General features: G+C 42.5%; 1 protein-coding gene and 1 pseudogene across 4 annotated transcripts in view; one reads left to right on the forward strand and one right to left on the reverse strand.

Annotated features, from left to right (window-relative positions):
- Positions 1 to 1,086: 1,086 nt before the first annotated feature.
- KCNIP3 (potassium voltage-gated channel interacting protein 3) overlaps positions 1,087 to 13,333 on the reverse strand; it is a 156,577-nt gene continuing 144,330 nt past the window's right edge. For all 4 annotated transcript variants that reach the window (XM_020988347.2, XM_078149665.1, XM_020988355.2 and 1 more), the window contains 4 exons: positions 8,065 to 8,172; positions 7,253 to 7,357; positions 5,586 to 5,648; positions 1,087 to 4,649 (listed from right to left, as the gene is read on the reverse strand). In XM_020988347.2, the coding sequence (XP_020844006.2) occupies positions 4,602 to 4,649; positions 5,586 to 5,648; positions 7,253 to 7,357; positions 8,065 to 8,172 (324 nt within the window). In that variant the 3' untranslated portion in view covers positions 1,087 to 4,601. The remainder of the gene's footprint in view (positions 4,650 to 5,585; positions 5,649 to 7,252; positions 7,358 to 8,064; positions 8,173 to 13,333) is intronic.
- On the forward strand, positions 10,815 to 10,899 carry LOC144456085 (U6atac minor spliceosomal RNA; annotated as a pseudogene).

Genomic DNA, 13,333 nt, shown 5'->3' on the forward strand with positions numbered 1-13,333 from the left:
TACCAGATTGGCCAACATGACAAAACAAAAAAATGATAAATGTTGGAGAAATGTGGAAAATTGGAATACTAATGCATTGTTGATGGAGTTGTGAAATGATCCAACCATTTTGGAGAGCAATTTGGAACTATGCCCAAAGGGCTATGAAAATGTCCATACCCTTTGACCCAGCAATAGCACTTCTAGGGCTATATCCCAAAGAGATCATACAAATGGGAAAAGTACCCACATGTATAAAAATATTCATAGCAGCTCTTTTTATGGCGGTAAAGAATTGGAAATTGAGAGGATGCCCATCAATTAGGGAATGGCTAAGCAAGTTGTGGTATATGAATGTAATGGAATACTATTGTGCTATAAGAAATGATGAACAGGCTGACTTTAGAAAAACCTGGAAAGACTTGTATGGTCTGATGCTGAGGGAAGTGAGCAGAACCAAGAGAACGTTGTACATAATAACAGCCACGTTGTGCGATAACTAATATTGATAAACTTAACCCTTCCCAGCAATACAAGGATCTAAGACACTTCCAAAGGCCTAGTGAAGGAAAATGCTATCCACATCCAAAGAAAGAACTATGGAGTTTGAATACAGATCAAAGCATACTATTTGCTATTTTTTTTCTCTTCCGTTTTGTTTCCTCTTTCTGGTGGTTCCTCCTATTGGTTCTAATTCTTACTTACCACATCATTAATGTGAAAATATGTTTCATAGGAATGTATATGTATAGCTTGTATCAGATTGTGTGCTGTCTTGGGGAGGGTGATGGGGAGGAAGGGGGAGAAAAATTTTAAACTCAAAAGCATATGGAAGTGATTGTTGATAAATCAAAATAAATTAATAAAAAAGAAAAAAAAAGAATATTGCACAGGCACTAAGGACTGGGACCTTATTGATCATCACCCTCACTCCCCACCACTCACTTATACTTGTAGGGACAGGCCAATGAAGGCCAGGTCCTCCTGTCATTAAAAATAGAAGATGTCAATAAAAAGTATTTCTTTAAAAAAGCAGTTAGCCCTGGCTCCTGAATCCAGAACTCAGTATTAAGAAACCAGATATTTCTCTCTCCTTTTTTTCAAGTTTATTTTATTAAAATATACAGTGACTGAATATCAAGTAAGTATTGTGAACAGGAACAGTCTCCTCTGGCTGCAAGTGAGGAAGATGTAGACACCAGAGTCTAGGCTCCTGCCAATCAGACATGCGGCCATGCCTTATACTACACACACACACACACAAAGGAGCATCTTGTGCAAATCCATGGTCCCTAGGGCTAGTCACTCAGCAGTGGGAGCCCCTAAGGAGAGGGACCAGGGTAGAAGAATTCCCAGCAGGCTTTTGGCTCCTAGAAGATAGACTGGCCCTAGTGCTTAGAGATGCAGGGAGAGAGAGTGAGAGAAGGGAGCAGAATGGGGCTTGATGAAGAGGAGAGGACACGCAGGGCCTGAGAATGGCTAAGAGCACCCCTCTATGGTTGTGGGGAGAAAGGCTCAGAATGTGGACTGGAGACTGAGGAGGGAGGGGAAAATGTGAACCTAGAGAAATGACAGGAAGACCTGGGGTTGTGTTGGTGAGAAAGGTAACAAGAGGTTGAACTGAGCTCAGTTACTGAAGTCCCCTTCGGGATACTCTTTCCCCTGAGTGTACATCAGGTATGAGGCCTAGGAGGGCTGTGCTTTGAACCAAAACTACTTGTCTAACCACGAGGACCACCATGGCCCTGCATTTGGTGTGGTGAGCACAGAGCCAGGCTGAGTCCAGAGGACAAATGGTAGAAATGGGAATCCCCCTGCAGTCAGGGGAAAACAGCAGGACATGGGGCTCTGAACTGCTAGGTCTGGGGCCTGAGAGGGGAGGAGAAGTTGTGGAGTAATGGAATGTATCTAGTTGGAATGTTCCTTGGGGGTGGCAGCTACGGCCCTCACACCATGAGCAATTTCAATTCCCCATTGTACTTTCTTAGTCCCTAAAAACCAGATGCTGGCTCTGACACACTGTGGAGCCAGCCAGAATCCTCTTCCTAGGGAGGAGAAGGTTACAGAAAAGTTTCTTCCACTTCCCATGGGGTACTTGATAAGAAATAACACTGGTTTTTCTTGAGGTCATTCAGCAGTAGATTGTAACTACCACCGTAATCCAAATTATTTTAACACCCTGGTAGTATTAATCACCCTTTAAACTTACAGAGCCAGGTGTAAATTTAAATGAGTCATATACAGCCTGTATAAACCTATATCCAAACCTCTTATTCCACATCAGATGTTTGGGGTAAAGGAAGGAGGTAGGGGATGGTTTGAGTCTCTTCTCTTGAAGGTTTCTAGCAACGTGGTCTCCCAGACAAACAGTGCCTCTGGGCTCTACTCTTTTCCTTTTTCTAAATGCTGGCCTGAGTACCCTTCCCTGAAAATCACAATGCCATCCCCAGAGCTATAGGTGGCCCAGTCTAACTCTTGAGGTCTGGTCAATACAAACGTAGACTCTGCCTGGTTGTCACTCATTCAGAAACAAGGAGTTTGTGCTTTTGAATATCATCAGGGAGGGGAAGGAATTAAGTTCCCACTTTTCTGATACAGGATTCATTCCAGGAACTCTCTTTCCTACTTCTCCCAGTTGTTGAGGAAGGGGGGAAGGGAGGGGAGGGCACCAGGAAAAAAACTTTAAACAAAAACCACCAGGGAGAGAATGGGACAGCCTTCTCTTGGAAAATAGAGGGTATCCAATGATCAGCCTCCTTAGAAGGCTTCTTGGTGTTGGCAAAGTTCTCACTTGTAGGCCTGCAAGTAAGGTTTGTGCTTTTTGAAGAGGTGAGGGACGGCCAGTCATCCTCATTGCTGTAGATGGGGGTGAGGGGACAGAGGGTCTCATAGCTATCTCCTTTTGGAGACTAACAAGCTAGTTAGCCTAGATAACCTAGAAGGTCACTTTCAGCTCTAAATCCTACTGGTATGTGTCTCTCTTCTCCTGGGGAGGGAGTGCCCATCTTTCCAGCAACCAGTCTGAACCAGCTGAACCCAATCCCCACCTCCACCAATCCCTGAGCTGCAATAGCTACCCTCTCTGTGCCAAAGAAGAAGATCCAGACAATTTGTTAATTCAAGTCTGAGCTCCCTAACCCAGAGGCACATTAAATAGACTCTGGTTTTTGAACCAGGATGAAGGATTTCCCTTCCTTATCCTGGGGCAAGAGTAGAAGATGGTTATCATTAAGATTCTATATCAAGTAGACCCCAGGCCCTGAGTTTGGAAGGCTATTCCTTTCCTGGGGTGGCAGAGTGGATAGGATTCTCCTCTTTGCAGTCGTGGTTGGATCCCTCACCCTTTAGCCAAGTGCTTCATCATGGTCTCTGACTCACAGGCACCTCTGTCTGTCCTGAGCTTAGCAGCTATGAAATTCCTGTTTTCTCATGCAGTTCTATCTGTTGTGAGTGACTTACCAGAAGGCAGGAACAAAGCATACATTGAGCTTTTTTTTTTTTAACCAAAACACGCCCTGCCTGCTCCCTCTCAACTTCCTGAAGAATCAGCAAAAGTAAGACTTCCCAGAGAAGCAGATTACTGCTCCCTTCCTCATGACATCCCTCCTGGTAGCCATGAAACCCCCAAGTGGAGGACGAGCTGGGCCATCTCTCCAAGTAGGGACAACGCACTCCTACAGTGAGGGCTGATCTAGAATAGAAACAAGACAGAATAGCTGCAGCCTGAGGAGGCAGTATGGCATCATGGGAAAAGAATAGTGGATCTGGAGTGAGAAGCCTGGAGTTTGAATCCTGGCTCTGCTACTTACTAAGCAGTTTGACCTTGGTCAAGTCACTTCCCTTCTTTGGGACTTAGTTTACTCACCTGTAAAATGAGGAGGGTTGAATTAAGTGGTCTGTAAAGGCTCCTAACAGCTCTATGATACTATCTTAATTAGGAAGAAGAGGAGAGAGCTCTACGGATAGCTTTGACCCATTGAGGCAGGGTCACCAATTTTGTCTCAAGAGATGAAAGACTGGAAAAGGGGTGTGTGACTTAATCCCATGGCCTCTAAGGGCTGCAGAGTTGCTATTGGCCTCAGGAAAAGAGGTGGAGATCTCCTTTAGTGACTGTGCTATCTGTCCTCTGTGGGAATTCAAGCCCTTCTCCTGGTAAAACCCAGTTGTCCAATGGAATTGGGGAACACTTCCCTAATCAGGCAGAAGGTACTACGGATTCCTTTTGGAAATGTGCAGATTTCACCCAGTCCCTGAGACATAAGTCCTCCTTGGGGAAGTGGACTGAATAGATGACACTCTATTACCCAGAGATAACATCTCCTAGTCTTCCTAGTAGGAGAGAAAAGTTGGTACATGTGATACTCAGCCCAGCTTGCGCTCTCTCTCTCTCTCTCTTTCTCTCTCTGTCCTTCTCTGTCCTTCTGTCTCTTTCTCTCCCTCTTCAAGCCTAGGGGAATCTTGTGTATGTGTGTAGCAAACTTTTGTTGTTGTTTTTTTCCTTTTTTTTTTTGTAAATTAGTAAAAACAAAAAAAAAGTTTCTTGTGATGGAGGCGCCTGTCAGTGTGAAGGTGGCCTTCCGAGGCAGAGGCTGGGGAGGGTGGCAGCTGAATGCTTCTCCCTTCTAGATCACGTTCTCAAATAACTGCATGGAACTCATGATGTTTTCATCCTATTTGGAGTAAGAAAGAAAAAAATGGAGAAAAGGGGACATTGTGAGGAGCTATCCAGCATAACAGTAGAATTCATTGTAAGCAGATTCTAGGAACAGTTATAGAAATGATGATAGTGATTAGGTAATTTAACATAAATTAACTTCATCATGAGAAAACATGGATTAAAAAGGAGTTTAGAGTTTACTGGGTCATGTGAGGAGAGGAGGTGCTGCCTGGCTGGAAGAGGTTTTGAGGTCAGTTGCTATTGATTGGGAAAGAGGCTCCTGGTACCCTTTTCTCCAGAGATCTGTCCAATATCCCAAAGGTCACAGTCACAAATAAACCACTGCACTCAAAGGAACCATATCCTATTCTATACATGAACCTTTTCTTTGCCTGAGAGTGTGAATGGAAGATTTGCAAAGTCTATGATGTCAGGACTTTGGTGCAGAGGTAGGGGCAGGGGCAATAGCAAGAGGCCAGGAAGAAATGCCAGGCTTGCAAGACTCTCTAAAAGATCCCAGGAACTGACTCCAAATAGGATGAACCCAAGTGAGGTGAGGGCCAGGAGTGGACCCAGACCTAAATAAGGCCTGTAAGGAGACTCTCTGGGCTGTTCTGACTTAGCCTGAGCTCTGAGAGTTTAGACTCCTATTGAAGTAAGTCCTAAGAGAATCACAACAGTCCTAGATCATGGCCTTGCTGAAGAGTTGGTTGTCAATGTTTCTTGGAAGGAGAGGGGACAGGATAGAGACTTTCTGAGGACCCAGACTGAGCAAGATGCTCTAAAACCTTCCCAAAGGAAAGACAGGGGTGGGGAAGATATGGAAGAAGAAAAGAGAAATCTCCCAAATATTCCTATTTCCCTGGACCCTCAGAAGGCGGAATTTCTAAGCAAGAGGAATCTAGCCTCTTGCTGCTTCTGGCTAGGCTGAAGGGGGAAGGAAGCTCACCTTTTGACAAGTCTCTAGGAATTCTTCAATGGTTACCACTCCATCCTGATTCCTGTCCATTTTCTGAAACACATACATATCCCTCTTTAGAAATAAGTCAAATCCAGGAGCAATCTCCTAATTATACCTTAAACTACAGGAAATTCACTCAGCCAAGTCTGTCCTTCCTTTCTTCCTTCCTTCCTTCCTTCCTTCCTCCCTTCCTTCCTTCCTTCCTCTTCCCTTTTTTTCTTTTCTCTCTCTCTCTCTCTCTCTCTCTCTCTCTCTCTCTCTCTCTCTCTCTCTCTCTCTCTCTCTCTCTCCACACAACATTCATTAAGTTCCTCCAATATGAAGGCATTATGTTAGGCACTCATCTATTTTTTTTTAGGCAGTTGAGGTTAAGTGACTTGCCCAGGGTCACACAGCTAGTAAGTGTCAAGTGGTTGGTCTGAGGCCAGATTTGAACTCAGGTCCTCCTGACTTCAGGGCCAGTGCTCTATCCACTGTGCCACCTAGCTGCCTCTGGTACTCATCTATCTGAAGAACATCCTCAGGCCTGAATCTTTCCTTTTGTCACTGATTTAACATTTTTCAAGCAGGTACTAGATACCATACCACTAATTTTCTTCTTTTAAATTAAAAAAAATTTTTTTTTTTACTTTCTTTTCATACCACTAATTTTCAAAAGATACTGTCCTGTTGGCAACCTCTGGACCCTGGCTTTCCTGGCCACTCTCCCCATCAGCTACCTCCCATCCCAATGTAAAATATTCAATGATACTTCCCCCTCTCCACTTTTCTTTCTTCTGGTCTCTCTTCCACCTACCTCCTGGCTTCACCACCAACCTTTCCTGCAACTTGCAAATCTGCCTCCTCAGTCTCTCTCTCTCAGGACTAATTCTAGGTAATAAGAATAATGCCTCATATTTTGTATTTTACAAAGTGCTTTCATATTCCTTATTTGACTTGGCCTTTCAAAGCAGTTATTTGAGGTAGTCAAGGCAGGTATTATCATCCCTATTTTACAGTTGAGAGATCTGCAACTCAGAGAGGTTAACAGACTTGCCTATGGTTCTATAGCAAGTCAGCAGCTTCACTAGAATAAGAACTCAGGTTTCCTTGAAACTGTGACTGATTTCCATCTCTAACCTGGATGGTTCACCTTACTTTTCACCACTCTCTTGCTCTCATCTCAAGCAAAAGTCAGTTTTCAGACTCCTCCCTATTCTTAAAAATTTGTAAATTTGTTTAGATCTGGAACAGATGTTAGAAATCATCGGGTCCAAGTCTCTGAGTTCATTGATGAGGGCCAAGAGAACCAAAATGACTTGCATAAGGTTACACAGATATTTAATGGTGGAGCTGGGGCTGGATCCTAGAGCTCCTGACTTCCAGGTTAGTATTCTTTCCTCAACATCCCACTGCTTTTCATGGAGTTGCTTCCAAAGTCTGAGGGCCATCTTTGGGAAAGAAAGGTGAAGGGGGATAGAGGACCAGCAGTCTGCATGTCAACAGGTAACATTTCACGTGAGAGGTGGTCTCAGGCCATGTCTGCTATCACCTTGTCAGGACTTTGCCTCTCTAAGAAATCACACACTTGGCCCCATAACTGAGAGACTCTTACGCTCCTCTCCATGTTTTCTGATTTCTGCCTGCATCACATTTCCCAGGAGCTGGGATGTTACCTGGAAGAACCTTTCCACGTGCTCCAATGGGGCTTCTTCCCTCAGGATGGGGTACGTGTGACGACCCATCATGTCATAAATGGATTTCATGATGGCCAGCATCTCCTAGGATGAGGAACAGGGCAGTGGTGAGGTCTGGGATATCCTGGGGACTCTCCTATATTGGAGAGGAGGGAACAGAAAGTCTAGAGAGCTAAGAAGGGACCTTCATTTGGAGACTGTTCCAGTGCTTCTGGTAGTATTCCACATTTCCATACTTTCTTTCTGCAACAGAGGGAACAATGGAAGGGGCGATGGCAAGGGCCCTGAGGACTACCAGGAAAGTTACTTCTTTAAAGGAGCAGCTGCTAATGGCCTGTCAACAGTTCTGCCATTTGCTGGTCCTTGGCTGACAGGCCAATTGTCACTGGGCTCATGCTCAAAGCCTTTCAGTTTGGGAAGACCCACCAGGTCTTATCCTCCTCTGGCACAGACTTCAAAAACACTGAATCATCTCCATAATGTGGCATCAGAGTAGGGATTTATCCAACTTCAGCTGAATGAGGAATTAAAAACTAAAGCCAGATAATTCACAACTCCATCTCTCTTACCTCACCAAAGAACCCAAAGCAATCAGTGCTTCAGAATCAATCAAACTGAGACTCTAAAGCTGAGAATCTCCTTCATTAGTGGAACTGCACATTGAAAACAAGCCACCTGCCTCACCTTGACTCTGGGCCAATCACAGACCAGAATCCTTACACCTGACCAATGCAAATGTTTTTGATCCCTCTGTTCCCCACCTCCCATTCTTTACCACTTGTAAGCAGTACCTCTTTTGTGATGTATCCATCCTTGTTAATATCATAGAGATTAAAGGCCCATTTCAACTTTTCATGGACTGTTCCTCGAAGCAAAATTGAGAGACCCACCACGAAATCCTGTCCAAAAAAAATGGAGGAAAAAAAAAGAGCATTGGGCTGAAGGGAGTTGGATTTTGTTGAGGGGATTACTGGCAAAAATATGGGATTAGGGAGTGGACCTGTGACTTCATTGGTACTATATAAGGAACTTTCAGATGAAGAAATTCTTTCTACCAATGTAGATTAGCATCTTTTCTGAAACTTCTTAGAGAGTTGCCTAGAACCCTGACAGATTAGGTAACTTGCCCAGGGTCCCACAGCCAGTATGTGTCCATGGTAAGACTTGAACCCAGATTTTCCATGCTATCCATGGTAGTAATAAAAGTATCATCAAAGCTCACTAAATTAGAATAATTTGGGGCGACTGATACCCTGATGTGAAAAGGCTAAATTATAGAATATTTGGTGGAAGTACAATTTTTATTATTTTCAGGTCCAAATTATAACTAGAACTAGGCTAATGATGGCTTGCTGAGTAGAGGTCTTACAGGACCTGCTTTAATGAACAGGGCTGTTTTATTGAGCAAGCATTTTATGATCTGAATACTTAAAAAAAAACCATGCCATAAAAAAATTAGAAGAGAAACAGATCATATACCTTTCAAAGCTTTGGGGGGAGGTGAATTCTAAGCCCAAAAGGGATAAAGGAAATTCTAAATCAAAAAGGGATAGAGCAAAAGATAAAATAATTTTGATAAATGCAAAATTGAACAGCTTCTGCACAAACAAAATCAATGCAACTAGGATAAGAATAGAAATAGTCAACTGGAAAAAAAAATAAGCATCTGATACTGAAGATATAAAAGACAACTAACTATATTTGAGACCAAAAGCCTTTCATCAATCAATGAGTGGTCAAAGGATCTGAACAAAGTTTTCAAAAGAAGAAATGAAAACAATAACAATGTGTGAAAGTTTGCTCTAAATCAGGCCTGCACAACCTGCAGCCTGTCAAAGGATTTTGGGTGGCCTACGAAAAATCCTCTACATTTTCCGTGGGCCGCCCAAAATCCTTCAGTGGATTGCAGGTTGTACAGGCTTGTGCTAAATCATAATATTAAGAAAAATGCAAATAAAAGCAACCCTAAGATTCACTTCATGTGCAGCAAACTGGCAAAGATAACAAAAGATAAAGAACAGTAAATCCTAGAGAGAACATATGGAAAGATGGGCACACTTAAAACATTGTTGGTGGAGCTATAAATTAGCTTCAATTGTTCTGGAAAGCAATCTGGAATTATGCAAAGAAGGTGACTAAAATGTCCCTAGCCTTTGACCCTGCACTGTTAAGTATATACCCCAAGGAGGTCACTGACAAAAAGACAGACCCCCTAGACACCAAAATATTTATGGCAGCAATATTCCTTTGTGGTAGCAAACAGCAGGAAACAAAGTCAATATCCATCAGTTGGGAGACTGGCTAAATGAATTGTGGTATACAAATATAATAGAACATTGCTTCACTGCAAGAAATCATGAGTATGATCAATACAGAGAAGCATGGAAGGACTTACATGCACTGATGGAAAGTGAAGTAAGAAGAGCCAAGGAACCAATATATATAAAACTATAGCAATGTAAAAAGAAAGAACACCATCACCACCAAAACAAATGAAACTGAATGCCATGAAATCATAGTGATCAAACTTGACCCAGAAGAAGAGATGTTAGAAAACACGTCCCCCTGCTTCTTTGCAGAGTTGGAACTATGGATGTGCATCATGGTATATAATCAGATTTTTTCAATGTCTTACTTAGTTTTGCTGAACTTTTTTTGTTTCTTCCTTTTAAAAAACTTATTTGTTGTAGGAAATGGCTCTATGGGAGTAAATGAGGGGAGGAATACATAGTGGGAAATTTAGGAGATGTAAAAACAAAAGATATCAATATTTTTTTCAGAAGTATAGCTAGTATTTGTAAATAACAGTTCTCACCATTACCCAGCCTATCTTCCATGATGATGCCTAAAAGCAGGTGTATGTCTTTTCCGTTCTCTTCAGTGGTTTAACCATTCTCCTGCCATCCTGTTAACACTAACCACTTACTTACCAAACCCTTTGGGGGTTCATTTGGCCCAGTAGCTGTTTCTTCTGTCTTGTCAATTCAGCTTTTCTGATTGTAAGAGACATGCAGGGGTACACTGGTACCAAGAAATCAACAGCTATTTCAAAGGCCAAAGACCAGAAAGGACTTAAGTTTCTGGCTCATGATCCTCTTTTGCAAAGTTAGTAACTCCAGTAGTCAGTCCCTAACCTGCTACATTCGGCAGATAATCAAGTTCTATCTCTTTAAGGACTCTTGGAAAAGTAAAAATGAATAGGTTAAAATCAACGTTTCTGATGTTAAGATTAAGCCTTCTACCATAAGATCCCTGGGCCTGGGTACTCAATGAGCACTCTTCCAGTGACTCAATCTCTATGTCCCATGTTCTTTTTTGGAGGATTAGGGTCCTGCAGGCAGGGAGTGTGTAGCACAATGGAAAGGGCACTGGATTTGGAGTCAGAAGACTTGGGTTCAAATCTAGATTTTGTCACTTAATAATTGTGTGACCTTGGTAAGTCACTTACCCTTTCTGGGACTTAGTTTCTTCATCTGTAAAAAAATGTAAGATTCACTTCAAGGTTCCTTCCAGTTCCAAATCTATAATCTTATGATACTATGTGTTATATAAAAGGAGAGAGAGTTAGCACTCCCCTTGATAAGGAAGGTCCTAGTGGGCTTTACACATAGAGTTGTTTTATTTTTAGAGGTAGTTTTGGCAGTGCAGTGGATAGAGCTGTTAGTCTTGGAGTCAGGAAGACCTGAGTTCAAATTGAACTTCTACCACTTATTAACTTTGTGACCCTTGGACAAGTCAGTTAATATCTGCTGCCTCAGTTTCCTCTACTGTAAAATGGGAATCGAATTAGCGCTTACCTCCCAGGGCTATTTTTTTTGGGGGGGGGTCGAGGCAATCAGGATTAAGTGACTTGTCCAGGGTCACACAGCTAGTGAGTATCATATGGCTAGATTTGAACTCAGGTCCTCCTGACTCCAGGGCCAGTGCACTATCCACTGTGCCAACCGAGCTGCCCCTTCTCAGGGATATTTTGAGGATTAAATGAGATAGTATTTGTAAAGTGCCTAGCACAGTGCCTGACACATAGTAGGTACTTGATAAATGCGTGTTCCCTTCTCTACTATGAATGCAAGTATTACCATATCTCACAAAGGACATTTTCCACTACCCAAATGCTTCCCCCACTGAGGGAGCAATTTTTGTTGCCATTTCCACAAGGGTCCAGAAAAGCAGAGAGACTATCTTTTCTCCTAAACCTGGCTGGGCCTCTTTCTGACTTCACTATTTCTGTCTTTGACATCCCCTTTCACCCAGGTTCCCATGCTTATAAACTTGGAGTTATTTTTTGACTCTTTGTTATCCCACACCCTTTTCATCTCTATTCAATTATCAAATCTCATCAATTCAACTTCTTCAGTATCTCTCCTGTTTCTCATTCCCTATTCTTCATGGCTACCATCTTAGTACAGGCATCTATTACCATGTATATGGATTTAACAGATCTTTAAACCTTTACTCTCTTTCCTCTCTAAACAGTCCTTCATACTACTTACTATCAGACTTATCTTCCCTGTACATAAATCAGGTCAGGTCCAGGGAACCAATCACCTACTTAATTCTCAGTCACTAGCATATCTCAGAACTTGAAGAGATCCTGACTCTTTGTGAGTCAGAGGTAGTAAGAACTCATACCAACTCTGAAATTCCTCTATCTGGCCACAATCTCCTATCCTACCATCTCTCTTTCTGCCTCACCCCTCCTAAACCTATTCCTCATGCCCATCCTGATTCTCAATCCTTTCACTCATCCCTGTTCTTCCACTCCATCTCCCCTTGCCTGGCTTTACTTGCTCTCTCTTTAGTCTAGACTCTTACACTATCAATTATCCTTGAATCCCTTGCCACCTTGTTCTATTGCCAGTGTTGTTTGGCCAAACTCTGATCCTGGGTCCTTACTGTCTGCCTTCTCCATTCCTATTCATTCATATGCTGCAAAAAGCCTTCTTTTCATCGCATGGAGCGGGGGAGGGCCGGGAGAGAAACATGCAATTGGGTTCACTACAAATTTGATTTATCTAATTTCAACTGGACCCTCTCTGCTGCACTAAAGGAATGTAAATATACTTGCCTCTAGCTATTTCTAACTCATTTCCTCAGAACTCCTTCCCAATGGCAAAATCTATCATTTTTATAGCCTGGTTTCTTAAAACTATGATACCACAATACAAAAGAAATTGCAGATTAAATAACATAAATGAAATCAAATGGGTTGCTTCAGGAAGTTAGAGTATATACATATATATATATATATATATTATATATATATATATATATGTATATGTATGTATATACAGAGAGAGAGAGAGAGAGAGAGAGAGAGAGAGAGAGAGAGAGAGAGAGAGGAGAAGTAGAAGGAGGAGAGGGAGACAGGGAGAAAGAGTCCTGTGATTACAAAAGGATGAAAGCCCAATCAGAAGGTCCCTGTACCAATGCAGGTCATCACCTTCTCTGCAGTTTATCTATTCATGGTCTTAGATCGTCTGAGGCAATGACAGGTTAGGTAATTGGCCCAAGATCATAAAGTCAGTATGTGTCAGAGGCAGGACTTTAACCCAGACCTTTTCAGGCCAGATTGCTTCTCTGATGTATCCATCCACTGCCTCTGAGAGGCAACATGATGTGGTGAATAAGGAGTCATGAAGACCCAGATTTGAGTTCCTCATCTAGCATATACTGGCTGTCTGACTCTGGGTCAATCCTTCCCACTGCTTATCACTGGCTGTGAGTTCAACACATTCTGTTGTTGTTCAGTCATTTTTCAGTTGTGTCTGATTCTTTGTGATCTGATTTGGGGATTTCTTGGCAAAGATGCTGGAGTAGTTTGCCAATTCCTTCCCCAGCTCATTTTATAGATAAAGAAACTAAGGTAAACAGGGTTAAGCAACTTGCCCAGAGTCACATAGTTAGTAAGTGTCCGAGGCTGGTTTTGAACTCAGGTCTTCCTGACTCCAGGCCGGGCACTCTATCCACTACACCACCTAGCTGCCTTTGACACATTCTAGGCACCTGTATAAGCCTACAAGTTGCAGAGAAGGTATTGACCTACATTGGTAGGGGGGA

This window comes from Phascolarctos cinereus, unplaced genomic scaffold (genome assembly GCF_003287225.1).
Source record: "Phascolarctos cinereus isolate Bilbo 61053 unplaced genomic scaffold, phaCin_HiC Scaffold_2;HRSCAF=192, whole genome shotgun sequence".
NCBI lineage: Eukaryota > Metazoa > Chordata > Mammalia > Diprotodontia > Phascolarctidae > Phascolarctos > Phascolarctos cinereus.